At 36.5% G+C, this 21,323-nt stretch overlaps 1 protein-coding gene across 2 annotated transcripts in view; it reads left to right on the plus strand.

Moving 5' to 3' along the window:
* The window catches only part of CFAP47 (cilia and flagella associated protein 47), a 507,751-nt gene that overhangs the window by 313,661 nt on the left and 172,767 nt on the right, over window positions 1-21,323 (plus strand). For both annotated transcript variants that reach the window (XM_086387631.1, XM_086387632.1), the window contains 4 exons: window positions 11,337-11,533; window positions 12,328-12,471; window positions 13,054-13,227; window positions 20,285-20,396. In XM_086387631.1, the coding sequence (XP_086243757.1) occupies window positions 11,337-11,533; window positions 12,328-12,471; window positions 13,054-13,227; window positions 20,285-20,396 (627 nt within the window). The remainder of the gene's footprint in view (window positions 1-11,336; window positions 11,534-12,327; window positions 12,472-13,053; window positions 13,228-20,284; window positions 20,397-21,323) is intronic.

Genomic DNA, 21,323 nt, shown 5'->3' on the forward strand with positions numbered 1-21,323 from the left:
GATGTACTCTGCATATAAGTTCAATAAGCAGGGTGACAATATACAGCCTTGACGTACTCCTTTTCCTATTTGGAACCAGTCTGTTGTTCTATGTCCAGTTCTAACTGTTGCTTCCTGACCTGCATACAGGTTTCTCAGGAGGCAGGTCAGGTGGTCCGGCATTCCCATCTCTTTCACAATTTTCCACAGTTTATTGTGATCCACACAGTCAAAGGCTTTGGCATAGTGAACAAAGCAGAAATAGATGTTTTTCTGGAACTCTTGCTTTTTCGATGATCCAGCGAATGTTGGCAATTTGATCTCTGGTTCCTCTGCCTTTACTAAAACCAGCTTGAACATCTGAAAGTTCACTGGACCACTTACCTGATTATAATTTAACTTCCCACTTTTGAAAAATCCCAGTCATAACTATTATTTGACTGAAATGCCTTTCTTATCTGGCTGCCTTCCCATATTTGTCCTCGATAGTCAGGCTTTATAGCTTGTTCAGTTATCAGTATGTGTTCTGTCCTAATACTTCAATTTTTGCCAGCTCTAGCTTCTTTCTTTCTACTATGCACCATGCAGCAATGAGATGTGATTGTATCCTATATTATCCAAGAAAGTATAGTCCAAGTTAAATAATTTGCATAACCAGCTCAAAATAATTATAATATCCACAACTGTGTGTACTTTTTTATTCTTATAGTTTTAATGTAAGATATTTTCAGTTTGATAAATGTCTTACAGTTTTGCCTTTTACTGTTTTATAGTTGTGGAGGACATAAAGCCTGCAAGTAATGAAAAATGTGAACACTAAGCCATGTCATATTCTTCCTATTAGCTGTTCAATAGTGGACATATGCTATATGCTGTGCAGCAGTCCACTTAGGAAAGCATTTAATAAAATGCTTTATTAAAAACTTTTCCCCTGATCTAAGTCCTAGACAATGTACTTTGTATTGGCTTGCTAAAAGTTCATTGAGACTAATTTATACACTTAGTAAATCAATCTATGAGAATTTAAAACTCAACTCTGTTCAAAACATTTTATTTTAGTACAAGACAATTAAAGAAAGTTTAGGGTATTCAGAGTTGAAAATGCAAAACACACAGTTAATTTGCTATCTGCAATCCCTTGCTTCTTTCCCCATGGAGGGGTTAATTAGAAGGTGAAATCTTATTTTAGTTCTTTTCTTTTGGAAATTTTGTCTTCTGAAAAAAGTTATATGAAAAAGAGTTACTGGCAAGCTACAATTCCATGATAGGCTCTCTCCTAATTTTCCATTAAATGATCTGTAAAGACATATAGAAATTCAGAAATTCAATATCAATGGAAAGGAAAGATAAGAGCCATCAATTTGCATAAATCATATGACGAATTCCCAGTAATTACTGAGCTGATGTGGCCTGATTGAAAAACACATTTAATACCTTCCATAGGCTCATGCTCAATTAAAACATAAATTAGGTATAAAGAGGAAACATTTTAGTCCCATGACCTCCCTTTTCCTCAGAAGTTTATTGTCTGCAACCTACCAGAAAACTAGGAAGCTGCCTCCTAATTGCATTCCTCCTGGTACATAGTAGGTGTTTTAAAATATCTTTCTAATGAATTAATACATGTGAAATGCTTTCCAGGGTGATCCTCTATTAATACTTCTTTGTTTGCACCTGTCTTAAGAAAACAAACCCTCTGAACTTAAAATGACTGTAACTGTAGAGGAAAATGTAGAACATCATTCTATTGTAAGTGTGTATAGACTTTAGCATGTAGATATGGTGATGGTGACAGAGATGGGACAGTCCAAGTGATTTTTGGTGCATGTTCTTGGTGGGATTAGAGTTTATTCAATAATAGGAACATTTGTAAACTTTTCTAAGATGTAAATTTTCTCCTAAGTAATTTGAAAATTGCCAGTGGATATAAGAAAATATTCCCCCCTACATCTAACACACTGATGCTTGTTCAATACAGAAAATTGACCCAAGGGTATGGATTGAGTTACCTCCACATTTAGATCTAAGAGATTGCTATAAAATGAAAGGGGAGTGAGACCCTGTAAGAGTGACTACTTAGGAAAGATAACCCTCTCCTATTTATGAAAACAAATGAAAGAAGAAAAAACACAGTTGTTTTTTAAATGCTAGAAGATAAAAGAGTGACATCTAAATTCACACTTAAATAGGTTGTTGTGAAACAGTAGAATGGCAAAGACAAGAGAAATTCTGAAGTGAAGAGAAAAAGACATATTATTTTCAAAGGAACAAACATTATACGGAAGGCAGAATTACCAACAGAAACAAGAGAAGCCAGAAGACAATGGTATTGTAGTACTGAAGCAAATTCACTGTCAGCCTAGGATTTTAAATCCCAGTAAACTATCACTCAAGAATAAGAATGAAAAATATTTTCAATTCAACAGTAAAATCGGGATAATTTAAAACTCACAGATAGTTGCTAAAAGAACAAAGGAGGACCTTCTCTTATGAATAAAGGAAATTGAATTCAGAAGAAAAACTTGGAATCAAAGAGTGGTGATTAATAAAATAATCACAAAATAAGATATTAAAATAAATATGTCATTAATCATGATAAATGTAAAAGTTGATATTTTCACAGTGGAAAACAAAATACAGCTTTATGCTGTTTACAAAATTGCCTTATAAAATATCTAAAAATTTATGCCAGGTATTCACTGATCAAAAAGTAGCTGGCAGAAATATAAAATAGGTAGACATTAGAGAATTCTGTGGTGGTCCAGTGGTTAGGACTCATGGCTTTCCCTCTGGAGATCCAGATTCCATCCTTGGTAGGGAACTAAGAGCCCACAAGCCACATGGTGCTGCCAAAAAATAAAAATAAAAAAGGAATAACGACTTTAAGACAAATAATTAATCTTTAGGAATACTCCCATGTAGAAAAAAAAAATTGAAGTTATTTCCACCTAATCACTAATCTGAAATTTTACAAAGCAAAATTTAGCAAATATGGAAGAAAAAATGAACAAATCCACATTTAGAGTAGATTTTATTGTACATCTGTCAATAATTGATAAATCAAGCCAACAGACATTAGTAAGACTCTTCTCGACTTGACCAACACAATAAGATTACATATTCCTCTACCTATTAAACCTATTAATAGCTTGACTGTGCTGGATATAATGACAGTTCTTGACATTTACTTATTATAGCAGTTTGATATCCCTCTCTGGTCTTTTCCCTGTGCTTTAGGGCACGGGGGAAATGTGTACATATTGCCTTTCAGTAAAATCTGACAGAGAACTCCATACCAGTCTTTTCTGCTAACAGGTAATTAGAAACTTCAAGGGAAGACAAATGGCGATTCTCTCAGCCATTTGGAGTTGGCTAGGAAGGAAGATCACATGTCATTCTCTTAGCATCCCCCCAAATTTTCCTTCCTCAATTCCAACTTCCTATCCACCTCCCTTTCTTTTTTCCCTTTTTCCCTTTCCTGCTTTCTTCCTATCTCTTTTTTTTCACACTTAAATATTATATTATTTTAGATCTCCCTTGTGATAAAAAAGCAAAAGTAATTCAGCTAGCCTCTTTTGAAGTGATAAAATCCATTTTAACCAACATTTCATTTTTTTTTACAGAACTGAGCGACTTCACTTTCACTTTTTCTTTTTTTTTAATTTTATTTTATTTTTTAACTTTACATTTCAAACATTGAATTTTTCAGTAATTAGTGTGGATCTGTATCATTTTCTAAGACCCACCATTCACCATTGCTTGTTCATTTCCAAGGCAAACCATTCACTATCACGGTAATCCAAGTCTATGCCCCGACCAGTAATGCTGAAGAAGCTGAAGTTGAACGGTTCTATGAAGACCTACAAGACCTTCTAGAACTAATACCCCCAAAAAAGTCCTTTTCATTATAGGGGACTGGAATGCAAAAGTAGGAAGTCAAGAAACACCTGGAGTAACAGGCAAATTTGGCCTTGGAGTACAAAATGAAGCAGGACAAAGGCTAATAGAGTTTTGCCAAGAGAACGCACTGGTCATAATAAACACTCTCTTCCAACAACACAAGAGAAGACTCTACACATGGACATCACCAGATGGTCAACACTGAAATCAGATTGATTATATTCTTTGCAGCCAAAGATGGAGAAGCTCTACTCAGTCAGCAAAAACAAGACCGGGAGCTGACTGTGGCTCAGATCATGAACTCCTTATTGACAAATTCAGACTTAAATTAAAGAAAGTGGAGAAAAGCCCTAGACCATTCAGGTATGACCTAAATCAAATCCCTTATGATTATACAGTGGAAGTGAGAAATAGATTTAAGGGCCTAGATCTGATAGAGTACCTGATGAACAGAGTGCCTGATGGAGACACTGTACATTGTACAGGAGACAGGGATCAAGACCATCCCCAAGAAAAGAAAGGCAAAAAAGCAAAATGTCTGTCCGAGGAGGCTTTAAAAATAGCTGTGGAAAGAAGGGAAGCCAAAAGGAAAAATATACCCATTTGAATGCAGAGTTCTAAAAAATAGCAAGGAGAGATAAGAAAGCCTTCCTCAGCAATCAGTGCAAAGAAATAGAGGAAAACAATAGAATGGGAAAGACTAGATATCTCTTCAAGAAAATTAGAGATACCAAGGGAAATTTTCATGCAAAGATGGGCTCAATAAAGGACAGAAATGGTATAGACCTAAAAGAAGCAGAAGATCTTAAGAAGAGGTGGCAAGAATACACAGAAGAACTGTACGAAAAAGATCTTCACGACCCAGATAATGACAATGGTATGATCACTCACCTAGAGCCAGATATTGTGGAATGTGAAGTTAAGCAGGGCTTAGGAAGCATCACTACGAACAAAGCTAGTGGAGGTGATGGAATTCCAGTTGAGCTATTTCAAATTCTGAAAGATGATGCTGTGAAAGTGCTGCACACAATATGCCAGCAAATTTGGAAAACTCAGCAGTGGCCACAGGACTGGAAAAGGTCAGTTTTCATCCAAGTCCCAAAGAAAGGCAGTGCCAAAGAATGCTCAAACTACCACACAATTGCACTCATCTCACACGCTAGCAAAGTAATGCTCAAAATTCTCCAAGCTAAGCTTCAACAATACGTGAACCATGAACTTCCAGATGTTCAAGCTGGATTTAGAAAAGGCAGAGGACCCAGAGATCAAATTGCCAACATCCACTGGATCATCAAAAAAGCAAGAGAGTTCCAGAAAAACATCTATTTCTGCTTTATTGACTATGCCAAAGCCTTTGACTGTGTGGATACAATAAACTGTGAAGAATTCTGAAAGAGATGGGAATACCAGACCACCTGACCTGCTTCCTGAGAAATCTGTGTGCAGATCAGGAAGCAACAGTTAGAACTGGACATAGAACAACAGACTGGTCCCAAATAGGAAAAGGAGTACGTCAAGGCTGTATATTGTCACCCTGCTTATTGAACTTATATGCAGAGTACATCATGAGAAACGCTGGGCTGGATGAAACACAAGCTGCAATCAAGATTGCCGGGAGAAACATCAATAACCTCAGATATGCAGATGACACCACCCTTATGGCAGAAAGTGAAGAGGAACTAAAGAGCCTCTTGATGAGAGTGAAAGAGGAGAGTGAAAAAGTTGGCTTAAAGGTCAACATTCAGAAAACTAAGATCATGGCATCTGGTCCCATCACTTCACAGCAAATAGGTGGGGAAAAAATGGAAACAGTGACAGATTTTATTTTCTTGGGCTCCAAAATCACTGCAGATGGTGATTTCAGCCATGAAATAAAAAGACACTTACTCCTTGGAAGAAAAATTATGACCAATATAGACAGCATATTAAAAAGCAGAGACATTACTTTGTCAACCAAGGTCTGTTTAGTCAAGGCTATGGTGTTTCCAGTAGTCAGGTATGGATGTGAGAGTTGGACTGCAAAGAAACCTGAGTGCCGAAGAATTGACACTTTTGAACTGTGGTGTTGGAGAAGACTCTTGAAAGTCCCTTGGACTGCAAGGAGATCCAACCAGTCCATCCTAAAGGAGATCAGTCCTGGGTGTTCTTTGGAAGGACTGATGCTAAAGCTGAAACTCCAATACTTTGGCCACCTGATGTGAAGAGCTGATTCATTAGAAAAGACCATATTGCTGGGCAAGATTGAAGGAGAGAGGAGAAGGGGATGACAGAGGATGAGAGGATTGGATGGCATCACTGACTCAATAGACCTGAGTTTGAGTAATCTTCAGGAGTTGATGATGGACAGGGAAGCCTGGCATGCTGCAGTCCATAGGGTCACAAAGCATCGTATATCACTAAGTGACTGAACTGAACTGAACTGAGTGTGAGTCTTTATCATTTTGAGTTTTTTGCCCAAGAATCCTCGTGCAATGTGGGAGGCCTGGGTTCGATCCCTGAGTTGAGAAGATCCCCTGAAGAAAGGCATGGCAACCCACTCCAATATTCTTGCCTGGAGAATCCCCATGAACAGAGGAACCTGGCTGCCTGCAGTCCACGGGGTTGCAAAGAATCCGACACGACTGAGTGACTAAGCATGCATAATTGCTCATATATTAATTTGCAACAAATAGATATCTGTTTATTATAAGTTCATCTTACAAATGAATTTGTATCATAAATTTATTCAGTCTCTTGATACCTCATTTTCTGAATTAAGAATTTCTGACTATTGTTTGCTGATTATATACCTATATAATTAGCTATGGAAAATAATGACCAATTTATTATACTTTTAGTCCCTTCCACTTTTCTGATGTACTTTTAAATGATCATGGAATGTTAAAGCAGAAAGAAACCCAAGAGATCAGCTAATCAAATTATATTTTTTAGAGCCTTAACATTCTTCTAAAGTGCTTTGTTTTGTCTATTTGGAGGTTGCAGAAGTGAATGGGAGCTTCTAGCATCTTATTTCAACCAGATTGACTCTAGGTTAATTTGTCTTATGTATTAAGATTCTGTTTTAGGTAATATTCAGACACACTCCCCTCCACCCCACCCAGCCCCAAGCCAAGAAATGAAATGTTTGGAAGCTACTAATCAAATCTCACTCCTTAGTTTAAATTAGATTAAGAACTTGACTTCAAAAAAAAAAAATATATATATATATAAGTAGTATTGTATGATATTTGTCTTTCTCTGTCTGACTTACTTCACTTGGTATGATAATCTCTAGATCCATCCATGTTGCTGCAAATGACATTATTTCTTTCTTTTTTATGGCTGAGTAGTATTCCATTGTGTATGTGTGTGTGTGTGTGTGTGTGTGTGTATACACACCACATCTTCTTTATTCAACTGTTGATGGGCACTTAGGTTGCTTCCCTATCTTAGCTATTGTAAGTAGCATGACTGTGAACACTGGGGTGCATGTATCTTTTCAAATTAGAGTTTTCTCCAGATACATGTCCATGAGTGGTATTGCTAGATCATATGTGCTAGATGCCCATTTTTATGGGTTATTTTAAAAACTGTAGATTACAGACTTCCTCAGTAGCTCAAGTTATATAAAATTAGATATTTTTTCATTAGAGAGATTCACTCTTTATGTTCCTGTATTTTCTTTAGAAACTATAATCTGATAAATTTAGATATATTTGGTTATCTTTAATTACAGAACCCTGGCAACTCCCATAGTTACTGGAATCACCTGTAAAGAAAAGGCCACAAGTGAGCTACATTTAGTAGACTAAGGATGGAAAGGACAGGTCTAGATTGTCCCTGACATTTGTATGCCCAAGTCAAAAGTTCAAATGGAATCCCATGTACCAGATATCAAAATTTTAAAATTGTTAAATCAGGCTAACAAAGTTTTAAGTAGAATATAATCTATTATTCCACCTTGAGAAATTAAGCTTTTTACCAAACTAGAAGACAGAGTTTGATTTTAGAATTCTTGGTCTCCTTAGAGTTTTGAGCTAGACATGACAACACAGGATAGCTGGGCCCTGGGCATGTGCCAACCCCATTCTCTTTCTTCAACTCTAACATGTATCGTAAGAGGCTTTGTGTACAAATTTGTGGGTATTTTAACCCACATAATCAATCTTGGTCAATATCTTCCCCTTAGTGGCCACCTCTTAGTTATTCTTTAATTCTAGGAGTCTTCCAACAGGAGGATCAACATAGGGAGGAGTCCTGTGCAGGCACTGGAAATGGGATCAACGCACTTTGAACTGTAAATTGTGACATGCCCTAAACCCAGAACATGGATGGGTCTGGGCTGCACGTGGGCCTGTCCCAGTGGGCCCATGTACTCCATGCACATCCAGAGAGACAGTGCCAGAGGATATTCAGTGTAAGGCCCTAGAAAGCATGAGGCCATGGATAGCAAGCTCTCTTTCCTTGGTCTAAGGGTACGTGTTAGGTTGGAGATCCCTAATAGCAGACACCAAGACCAGGTCTTGAGAGCAGTAGTTTGAGAAGTGATCTCAAGAACCATAGGTAGGAGTGTGAGAGAGTGAGAGACAGCAAAGAGAAGGAGCCAGTTCAGGGAGTATTCATGAGCAGTTGCCACTGAGAGCAATTTGGGTTTGGTTGTCCTCGGGCTGTCTATGAGTTTGTGTAGAATTCACTTCACAGTTATTCCAACCAAAGGATAAAGAAGCTGGCTTATTTTGCCACCAGTTTGATACATTATTTGTTGAGGACCACAACTGCAACAGCCACTTCTGGCCTGATGGATTCAAGGATTAAGCACCTCCCTATGACTAGCGAAAGCCCTCAGGGAGAAAGATCTGTTTTCCATAAAGCCATTGGCCTGCAGCAACAATTTAAATGCCAAGGAGACATGGCAGGACATGGATGACATCTGCTACAGAGAAGAATTGGAAAGGACTTTGAGAAAACATGTCCCTAAAAGAGAATGATGTTGAGATGGCACAGTGTAGCCAGTAAAATTTCCAAATTTCTAAATATAACAAGTCTCTATCTCTGCTATTTCACATCTAAGGAGATGTGGATACTGCTTGATGAATACCTTAATCCACAAGTAGCTTCTTTTTGATAATATATGACAATATTTCTATTCTTTTTCTAGTATGAATTAAATTATTTCAGATGTTTAAGGAAAAGAAATATTATTTTATCAATATATCTTCAACATCAAAACCATCATTTCCATAAATTCTATTATGAATTTCTTTTTGGACTTGTAAGGGAGAGGGGGTTGCATGGCATATTCCTTAGGGTCTTTGCTTATGAACATTTCATGAGTTGGGAAATGTGCACTTAAGGATGTCCTTGACTTTCACTTTCAGACTCAGTATCAATAGAAAATGCATATTTTTAGGGAAAAGGAAATAGTGTATAGCATAAAGCTTTTGATAGCAGCTTTATACTTGAACTTGTGCATTTCAATTGTTGTTTACCATGAAATGGCTAGTTATTCTTTATCTTTGATGAAAATAATAATTCCTGCTGATTAAATTTCATATTCTAAGCAGTTTAATTTTATTTAAATTACCTGAGCTAAATATTTTCATTTCGATCTGTTCATGCAAGAGAAAAGTATGGTTTCTTCCTTTCTGACAATAAAACAACAAATTTTAATCAAATAATTATCTTTAGTTTGTTCTAATGATGTTGCCACAATTCAAATACTTCTCTCAGAATGAAAGTAATCAATGAACAACAGATGATAAGATGTGCCCGGAGTCCTTTTTGACAAGAAAAAAAAATGTATTCTAACACTATATTTGTACTTGAATAGGACAGAATAAAAATAACAACATTCTGACAGCCTTTGTATCCTCCTTAGACCTGCTGAGTCTCTTGAACTTTGCTTAGATATAATATATATTTCAAGAGTAATCCACTATCAGTGTTTCTTAATATACAACATAAAAATATGACATTTATACATAAATAATATATACCACCAGTCTACTCTGTCCATGGAACTCTCTAGGCAAGAATACTGGAGTGGGTAGCCATTCCTTTCTCCTGGGGATCTTCCCAACCCAGGGATTGAACCTGGGTCTCCTGCATTGCAGGCAGATTCTTGACTGTCTGAGCCACCAGGCGTATATTGTATGTTGCTATATATAACAAATAATATACAATATACAACACACAATGTGTTCTATATAATATGTGATGAATGCTCATGCTCAGTTACTCAGTTGTGTTCGACTCTTTGTGACCCCACGAACTGTAGCCTACCAGGCTCCTCTGTCCAGGGGGTTTTCCAGGCAAGAATACTGGAGTGGGTTGCCATTTCCTACTCCAATATGATGAATATATTTTATAATATGTGTAACACATGCATACACATCCTGAATATGTTTTTAAATGATTTAAAGCAACTAATGTTCTTATAGCAATGACTGGTTTTCTTGGCATATAGACTTCAGTGTATTTGAAAACAAGTTTGCCATTTTTAACATTTGAAGTGTTAAATGTGAGTGAATTAACATTATAGCCAATTAATATAATACGTGTCCAGTCCGTTGGTTAATAAGCTTGATTTGTTTTCTTGATTTCAGAGAATTTCCTTCACAGAATTAGGCTTCTAAGTATCTTTTATCACTTGTTTCTTATCTATAACTTAAATAATTTGACTTTAGCAGTGAAACTTGTATTATATTCTTATAGTGCATCCTACTTTAGGGTTGAGAGATTTTTATAACTATTTTCTCACTTCATGGAGAATAAGAAAATGGTGACTTTCAGAGAAATAGTGTTGCTTGGAAGGAAAGAACCAGCATTGATAGCCTGCCCACCATAAGAAATTATATTAGCTATTCTGGTACATATTATAACAAGGTAATGTGAGAAGTATTCATTGGTTATGCCTCTTTTGGCTTCTCTTGGTTTTTAAAAATTATTTCTATTTGCTGGTCAAGTTGTAACTGATTTTGATTGCTGTGGGATAGAGCACTCCTGTGTCATAGACATGTAGCAGATAATAATGCTTACCAAATAGCCCATATATCTCTCAAGTCTCAGCCCCTGTTGACTGAAGCAGAATCATGTGTTTGGTTCTGACCTTTTAACTATAATGTGTGTTAACTTTGGGCTGAACACTAAAAAGCCCTTGAGCCAATTCAGCTCCTCTTCCCCTGACCTGTACACAAAGGAGGAGCAGTGTACCTGGGTCCCTCAGTAGCTTTATGGAGCAGACTTTCCTCTGACCCATGCAAGATATATTCTCTCATTGATAAAAATAAATAAATAAATAAACTTGCTTGTAATGCCCAGGAGATTGAGGAGTAGTGTGCTACCTTGTTAGACCCTAGTCTCATCTGGATTATATAATTCAATTAAATACAATACAATAAAATATTCCTTTATCCTAAAACCAATTTTAGGATTTATACCATCAAAATGATTAAACCATTTTTAAATTATTTTGATAGCTGCAGATGGATCTGTTCCAGTCCCTTTGCGATTTGTTCCTCTCAGTCCTGGACGCTACCCTTGCAAAATTTTGTTGACATCAAAGTACGATGTGCGTCTGTATTGCATTGAAGGTGTGGTAAATGAAGAACGTCCAGAGGCCAGATTTGATTTTGAAACACCAGCATTTGAAGCCCTTACCCAGAATATTCCAATTGTAAGTACAAACTTTCTTTTTTCTTTTCTTGGTACTTTCTTTATTCCCACTGCCACTGTCTCAAAGTTTTCTTCAAACCTTTCATCTAAACTAGTACTGATTCCTAATTGCATTGTGTGTGGCCATTTGTTACTCCAATTTGATGTCACAGTTTTATTCCTGAATATAAATGTTATCATATTACTCACCTATTTCTGCTGCATCTCTTTGCTTAAAAAGTTAACTCCAATATCCTTAACCTATCATCAGACTAAGCAGACTCATGGTCTCTCAGATCACTCTGCCCAGATTCAGCTGTGACCTTAACATATGATTAAGATGGGCTCATAGGCACTAAGACCAGTGATTGGCTATTGTTGTTGCTGTTCAGTCGCTCAGTCCTGTCCGACTCTTTGTGACACCATAGACTGCAGCACACCAGGCTTCCCTGTCCTTCACCATCTCCTGGAGCTTGCTCAAATTCATGTCTATTGAGTCGGTGATGCTATCCAACCATCTCATCCTCTGTTGTCGCCTTCTCCTCCTGCCTTCAATCTTTTCCAGCATCAGGCCCTTTTCTAATGAGTTGGCTCTTCTCATCAGGTGGCCAAAGTATTGGAGCTTCAGCTTCAGCCATCAGTCTTTCAATGAATATTCAGAGTTGATTTCCTTTAGGTTGACTGGTTTGATCTCCTTGAAGTCCATGAGACTAGCTATTACTTGGCTATAAGTGAGTGATGATAACGTAGACAAAGGTAATTTTTAAGGAATTTTTTTGACACTGATATGTTTCTATCTTTATTTTCATGGTTTAGAATAATGAAACAAAGAATGAATGGAAATTTCACGTTACTGTAGAAGGAGAATGGTTTCATGGACCTCCTATTTTATATGTCGGACCAGGTGAAACTGTGGATTATCCTCTCACATTCAAACCTATTTTTGAATGTGAGATTATGGTATGAACTCATTGATCTTTTCCCCCCTAGCAATAATATGTCGATAAACCAATGTGATGTTTACCTCTACAATTTATGATAGATTTTCTTGCAGAAAAGTTATATTTTCCATGAATTTGATCATTGATGTTCCTTCTGCTTGAAACTTTAATAAATGTTTTAATTTGAGGTATAAATATTCTGAAAGTCACATTGTCATAGGCTTCAATATTTATATCTAGGTTAATTTTATGTAAAATGTTTAACAAAGTAAAATCATTGCTTTGTTTTTATTCAGTAAGGAAGTTTATATGTCAGAAAAAATTGTCTTAAGTCTTATTTCTTTGACAAGTATGTAAACAGCATGAGAATGCCTATTAAACTCTGTCACTTAGTGAAAGTGAAAAGAAATAAGAGCTTTTCACAGGAAATCCATCTTCATTCATTCAGTAGAAGTATTTATATGTAAACTGGATAAGTCAGTGACTAACACCTTCTTGAAAGCTCATTTCATTAATCAGATTCAAAATTCCTAAGACAGAAGAAATTGTTGACTTCTAACTGTCACTCCTATAGAGCTGAAATTTGACTGATTTGTCACAGGGCAAGCTGATTCTACACAATGAAGTAGATGGTATGGAGCATATCTTTGACATAAAAGGAATTGGAAAAAGACCCCTGGCCTTGGAACACATCATTATAGACTGTCAAGTGGGGGAAATGACAAATAAACCCATAATGGTGCCAAATTATACACCAAGCATCCTAACATTTAAGGTAAGTTTGTTTTTTTAAATATGAAAGTGTTTTCAGAAATAGTACATTGAATTGTATGAAATTTAAAAACATCTAATTTTACTTAACTAGGTAAAGCAGTGTGATACAAGGAGATGGTTAGAATTCTTTTTATTAGTCCAACAGGTTTTAAACTGCCATTTCATATAAAGTTGAATTAGCACCAAACAAGTTTTATATCTAAGTGTTAGTATATAATCATAAAACATATTAAAATTTACTTATTTGAGTCATGTGTATTTTTACTTGAAGATATTGTGGCATGATAATGAAATATCTTTTCAAAAAAACTTTTAAACAGCTTTTGAAATGGTAATGTGATATCTGCAGGCATGAAATTTCAAAAGTGTATCCTGTCACTTACCAGTATGAATAATAGTGAGAATATGAAGAAATACATAATTATTTATATCTTATTTATTATGAGGTTTTATTCTTGACCTTCCTCACTTGATATGTTTAAGCAAATCTGAAAATAATTTTTTCTACTCCCTACTCCCATATTTATCTACAAATTATGTGTTCAGTAGGATCCTCAGAGAAGCTTCAAATATCTATCCATCATAGATGCCTGTATCTAGTTTTAGAGGGTGCTTCAGAGGTTTAAAAAATTCGCTGGGTTTGTTCTCTGCTACTTTTGGTAATCTTGAAAATTATGTGCTTTGATTTTCTTCTTCTTTCCTTACTGGATTACAAATGGAGTGAATATTATGAATGAAAATTTTATTTTCTTACTCCCCTGCTAAAACTCTTCACTGTCATCTCTTGCCATCAGATCTAGTCCATGCTCCTTGAAGTGGCCCATGTGCTTCAAAAGTATGTTTGCTCAGCTTCGTCTCTTACCACTCTTGCCTCCAGCCACACTTAGGCCACTGTATACAGTATTTCCTTTTGCTACTATGTAGAAATCTTTATCCAACTCCCTGTCTTCCGCTTCTCTGTGCTTAACTCCATTTCATTCTTTAGGGCAAGTACTTATTAGATGCCACTTTTCTGAGAATCTTTCTAGATCCCCATAAACCTGGATTATAGATGCCTTTCATGTGCTTCTGCAACATTTTTTTTTTTTTACCTTTCCCACAATCATGTACATTATATCTTATTGCTATTACCTATTTATTGTTCTCCACCAGATTATTTACTATGAGGAAAGGAGCATATGCCCTCCTATCCACACTTACCTAGCATAAATCATAGTGCATAGGTGCTTAGTCATTCATGTCTGATTCTTTTTGACCCCATGGACTGTAGCCTGCCAGGCTCTCTCTCCATGCAATTTTCTCCACAAGAATATTGGAGTGAGTTGCCTGGCCCTCTTCCAGGGGATCTTCCCCACCCAGAGACTGAACCCATGTCTCCTTTCTCTCCTGCATTGCAGGTAGATTCTTTACTGCTGAGCTACCTGGGGAGGCCGTAAATCATAGTATCAAGCACATAATAGTTTTTCCAAGAAGATTTGTTTAATAAACAGATACAAACACAATGGGTAGCATTTCAATTGGAAAGAAAGAGGGAAAGAAAAAAGGAAATAAAAGAAAAGAATAAGAAAATCATGACTATTTAGATTTGCTATAAATAAGGAAAGAAGTCATTTTTCCACCACTCCCTTTCCCTTTCCAGAATTCACTGATGAGCAAGGAATTTTGTTTTAAGAGTTTGATGAAAGCAGGTTAAAGAAAATATCTTTTAATATCTTAACATTGGTTGTTGTTATGGCAGAAGTGATGTTGGTAGGTTTTTAAAATTTCATCCTTCAGAATTAATGCATTGTTTTTTTACTGTAGGCTTTTAAAAATAATAAGTATGCTATGTTAACTATGAAAAGTTAATGTATTTTTCTAATTAAATGTAGAAGTAGATTTTTATATAACAAAATTATTCTCACAAGAAATAATAATTAAAGTCTATATTTCTGTTGTTTCAATAGACAAATAAAACTGAAGAATCTAGTTACTTTTACCTTTAGAATGTAAATTTTCCCTGAGGCCTTTTTCTGTAATTAAAGATGTTACATATTAAATTGTTTAAATATAATTTCATTCAAGTACTAATAATACTGAACATGTATTCTAGTTCTTTTATATTTCTACATTTAAATAACACCAAGAATTATAAAAGAACAAAAACATATTTAAAACCTAAAACACATATTCTTAGAGATATTAGAATAAAGTATCACCTTTCTTTATTTGAAAATCACCATTATTTTTAATCAGCATGTACTAATGAGCATTATCAATTTGCCATTTCTATTCATTTATTATATTGGAATCATTGCTGGTATTTCAGTGGAAATTCTATTGAGAAACAACTGAGGTGCTATGAAGGAGAAAGGCTAGACTGGAAACTTTGACCTATAGTGTCAGGTTTCATCTTGCACTTGGTTTGAAACCAGTGACATGCTTCTGATTCTCTGTGCACTCAGGGTTGGTTCACACTCTCCCCCCACTCCTTCAATACCTTCCTCATTGTTGGACTATTTTTCTTAATCTGTAAGTATTCTCAAAGGTTTTTCATTACAAGATAAAACTTGCCTCTAACAATACCCCTTCAGCTATTGCCTTCTATGTTTTTTTGTGATTGCTAAACTTCTTGAAAAAGCATTATTTACATGATGACTTCTTACTTCATGGTGGTCCATTTGTAGCTCCTCTACTCTGCTGAAACTGCAGCCGCAAAGATCATCTGTAATTTTTGTTCAAGAAAAATCAATTATTTTCCCAAATTATCTGCCCTAAAACTCCTTTAATGTTTGGCACTATCTGCCTTCTTAACTTCCCAGGTGGTGCTAGTGGTAAAGGACCCGCCTGCCAATGCAGGAGACATCAGAGGTGGGGGTTCAATCCCTGGGTCAAGAAGATCCCTGGAGGAGAGTGTGGCAACTCACTCCAGTATTCTTGCCTCGAGTATCCCCTGGACAGACGAGCCTGGCGGGCTGAAGTCCATGGGGTCACAGAGTCAGACACGACTGAAGCAACTTAGCAAGCATGCAGCACACTGTCTTAACACTCTTCACCCTTTATTTTATATCTTTCTATATTCCTCATTTCCATGCCATTTCTTGGTTGTTACTTATCTGGTCCTTTTATTCCTCTAACCTTCTCATTTCTTTTTAAAGTTCTACCTTCTAAAGCACCCTCATATCTGTACCACATCACACTTGGCAGTTTCTTGGTTTCAGACTATCATTTAGGTACAAGTGGCAAATTTATACTTTTACGGCAGTTTCTTGGTTTCAGACTATCATTTAGGTACAAGTGGCAAATTTATACTTTTACTCTAGATGTATTAGCTTCAGCCTCTCATTTTTGACTTCTTACTTTATACCTCCACTTTGACAGTCTGCTAACAACTCAAACTCAGTATATTCTTTTAATATCTTTTCCTTTTTCTATTTTTCATTACTGCTAGTATTCTTTTTTATGATGTTTTGAATTTTTAAAAGCCTTTTTACTATATTAATCTCATTGCTACAAGAATAGTTTGCAATAGAATGTTGAGACTTCCCTAATAGGAAAAATAATATAAAAATAATGGAATATAATAAGCAATATAGGTAAAATGCTATGGCATTTTATCAAAGTGACCAGGTAGTAGGAGATAGTTGTGCAGTAAGGAAAACAGGAGACCTGGGACTTCCAGAGTAGTGGAGTTTCATAAATCTGTTCCTCCTTAAAAGCAATAAAAACACTGACAAAAACTGTCAAAATGAAATTTTAAATCTTGAAATTAAACAAAGATTTCCAACAATCTGAGGAGTATTTACTCAAGAAAAACTGAATCCTGGTAACAGTGGAGTAATTGTCGCATTTTGACTTGACCTGTTTCTGTCCCCCTCTCCGCTGCTCTGCAGTCTTGCAACCACAGTGGCTATGAAAACTGCAACCTTGCAAACAAAGGAAGAGGCAGACTGAGTATGACTCTGCTCACAATTCCCACCCCAGTACATTGTCACAATTTGACCTTTCTCGTAGGTCTCTAGCAACACCCCTCCCCACGAGTGAGGGATTGTCATCTTTTGACTTGTGACATATCTTGCTCTGATGAAAAGGACTTATCCTTAGGACACTTGCCAAAAATATTCAAATAGTTTGGCATTGCGGTTGCCTGAGGCGACAAAACCAGTTGTGACCAAATAGAGTTTGACTAAAAACTTGAAGATGTGGGGATTAAGATATGTGCAGCGAATTTCACAATTCTGACATGTCCCTGGATAACATGCAGGCCACATGCATATACAGAGTGGTGTGATTACCCAGGGAAGGCCTGAGAGGGTGCCAGTTTTTTCATCTCTGGCTGATGGAGAGATGCTGTGTGAGCTGGAAGTTAAGGCTAAGGTAGAGCTGTAAACCACCTAAGTGCTGAAGGTGTGCCTGCAACACGTTTGCAGTGCTCCTTGACAAAGGGTAAAAGATTTATTATTTCAGGCATGTAAAAAACTTGTGACAAACTATATGCATACCTTGGAGATATTTGGTTTGGGTTCCAGACCACCACCACAATAAAGTAAAATAACAATGAAGTAAGTCATACAGATTTTTCTTTCCCACTGCATATAAAAGTTATGCTTTATGCTGCACTGCAGCTTAAGTATGCAATAGAATTATTTTAAAAGGATGTACATACCTTCATTAAAAAATACTTTATTGCTAAAAAATGCCAAGACAATTAGAATAGTAACATCGAAGGTCATTGATAACCATAATAATTATAAAAACAATGAAAATGTATGAAATATTCCAAAAATTATCAAAGTGTGACAAAGTGAGAAAATACTATTGAAAAAATGGCACTTACAGACTTGCTCAATGCAGAGTTGCCATTGTGCTTCAAGTGATATCTTGAAGAAAGTGAAAAAACAGTCCACAGAATGAGAGAAAATATCCACATGACCAATATCTGATAAGGGCCTTGTTTCTAGAATATATAAACATCTTTTACAATTTAATAATGAAACAAGTAACACAGTTTTTTAAATGTGTAAAGAGTCTTAACAGTTCTCCCAAAAGTACATGCAAATGAACAATAAACACAGGAAAAGATATTGAACATCATCAATCCTTCAGTTCAGTGGCTCAGTCATGTCTGACTCATTGCTACCCTGTGGACTGCAGCACGCCAGGCCTCCCTGTCCATCACCAACTCCTGGAGTTTACTCAAACTTATGTCCATTCAGTCGGTGATGCCATCCAACCATCTCATCTTCTGCTGTCCCCTTCTCCTCCCGCCTTCAATCTTTCCAGGCATCAGGGTCTTTTCCAATGAGTCAGTTCTTCGCATCAGGTAGCCAAAGTATTGGAGTTTCAGCTTGAACATCAGTCCTTCCAATGAATATTCAGTCCATCCAGTCCTTTAGGATGGACTGGTTGGATCTCCTTGCAGTCCAAGGAACTCTCAAGAGTCTTCTCCAACAACACAGTTCAAAAGCATCAATTCTTCCGCACTCAGTTTTCTTTATAATCCAACTCTCACACCCATACATGACTACTGGAAAAACCATAGCCTTGACTAGACAGACCTTTGATGACAAAGTAACGTCTGTGCTTTTCAATATGCTGTCTAGGTTGGTCATAACTTTCCTTCCAAGTAGTAAGCGTCTTTTAATTTCATGGCTGCAATCACCATCTGCAGTGATTTTGGAGCCCAGAAAAATAGTCAGCCACTGTTTCCACTGTTTCCCCATCTATTTCCCATGAAGTGATGGGACCAGATGCCATGATCTTAGTTTTCTGAATGTTGAGCTTTAAGCCAACGTTTTCACTCTCCTCTTTCACTTTCATCAGGAGGCTCTTTAGTTCTTCTTCACTTTCTGCCATAAGGGTGATGTCATCTGCATATCTGAGGTTATTGATATTTCTTCTGGCAATCTTGATTCCAGCTTGTGCTTCCTCCAGCCCAGCATTTCTCATGATGTACCCTGCATATAAGTTAAATAAGCAGGGTGACAATATACAACCTTGACATCCTCCTTAATCACAATGAGATACCACTTCACACTCACTAGGATGACTATTATAAAAATGATATACAAAAACCTTTGAGAGAAGCTGTAGAGAAAATAGGAACCATCGTGCACTGTTGGTGGGAAAGAAAAATGGTGCAGCCATTTTGGAGAAGACTTTTGGAAAGCAGTAATTTAAAAGATTGGGCATCCTATGTCCCAGCAGTTCTACTCTAAGATATATGTCCATAAGAAATTAAAATCTATGTGTACTCAAACACTTCTACATGGTTTCATACCTGCATTATTCATAATAGACAAGAACAGAAACACCCCACATTTTCATCAACTTATGAATGGAGACACAAAATGTGTTTTTTGTATGATTTAATGCCATTCATCAGTAAAAAGGAAATGATGTGCTGATAAACGCCACAACATAGGTGAAACTTGAAAACATTATGCTAAGTGAAGAAGAGCTAGTCACAAAAGACCATATACTGTATAATTTCTTTTTATGAATTGTTCAGGTTAGGCAAATCTATAGAGGGACAAAGTAGATTAGTATTTGCCTGTACAGAATGGTGGAGGGGGGCAAGATGAAAGTACTCACTAAGGTGAAAGTTGAATCTAGCCAACAACAGTTATAGTCAGATGCTGCTTAAATATTATATGCTATATTAATATTGATTATATTAATATTTATATACTATATAACATTGATTATATTAATATTTACATACTGTATTAATATTGATGTAGAAATTCATTGAAGTGGTTTATCTTTTGTATATCAAATTGCATAAAGAAACTTCTGCATGGCCTATAAAAGCTACTCTGATTGTATAAACATCAGTGATCTTGCTACCAGTAGCAAAAGACAATAAACATTTTTATTGTGTTATATTTTTCCTTAAGTCTCCAATTTTTCTTCTACTATATGTCTATATTTTATGGCTTGCTTTTCACTTAAAAGTGTACAGTTTCAGTGAAAATATTTAAGTTAAATTTCAGCTTTTTCTATGCTTCAGCTTGTTATACTAATTTCATGGAAATGTTGACATCATGTGATTCCTGTTTTTGGATTCTCTTTTCTAGGTATCTTCAGATCTTCCGATAGTATGGGGAAACCCAGACATCACCATAGACCCTGATAACACGGTTCCATATATTCTACATGTGTGCCCTTGGAAGCGGGGTATATTCAAAGGTAAGAAAATTGTTAATAAAATATTATTAACTACCATACTGGAAAACATGCATGATGAGAAGAAATTAAAAAGTAATTTACATTTCTTGTTTCTAATAAGTGATCCAGAGGGAAATTTAGTTTTCTATTTAAGTCATTAGCTTTCTAAATAATCAGTGCTTTGGGGCATACATTTCATCTATAGTGCTATACTTTCTTGTCCATTTATTTGAATTTGTAGGGCAAATTCCTGGAAGTAGAAATATTTAGTTAAGGCATTAACATTTAAAATTAGGGTGTGTGTTAGTTACTCACTTGTGTCTGACTCTTTGCAACCCCATGGACTGTAGCCCGCCAGGCTTCTCTGTCCATGGAATTCTCCAGGCAAGAATGCTGGCTGCTGCTGCTGCTAAGTCACTTCAGTCATGTCCGACTCTGTGCGACCCCATAGATGGCAGCCCACCAGGCTCCTCCGTCCCTGGGATTCTCCAGGCAAGAACACTGGAGTGGGTTGCCATTTCCTTCTCCAATGCATGAAAGTGAAAAGTGAAAGTGAAGTCGCTCAGTCGTATCCGACTCTTAGCGACCCCATGGACTGCAGCCTACCAGGCTCCTTCATCCATGGGATTTTCCAGGCAAGAGTATTGGAGTGGGGTGCCATTGCCTTCTCCAAAGAATGCTGGAGTGGGTAGCTATTCCCTTCTCCAGGGGATCTTCTCAACCCAGGGATCGAACCCGTGTCTCCTTCATTGCAGGCAGATTCTTTACCATCTGAGCCACCAGAGAAGCCCCAAAATTGGAATAAATACTTGCAAATAGTTATACCAATTTAGGAGCCAGACAGCGTCCTATGAGAATATTTCTTTATAAGACTAGGTATTTTAAAAACACGCACGTATAATATACTTAATTGATACATGAAAAATAGGTTAAAGGCTTTGGTACATG

Source organism: Bos grunniens, chromosome X (genome assembly GCF_055505025.1).
Source record: "Bos grunniens cultivar Pamir isolate PY7600 chromosome X, Bosgru_T2T1.0, whole genome shotgun sequence".
NCBI classification, from domain to species: Eukaryota; Metazoa; Chordata; class Mammalia; order Artiodactyla; family Bovidae; genus Bos; species Bos grunniens.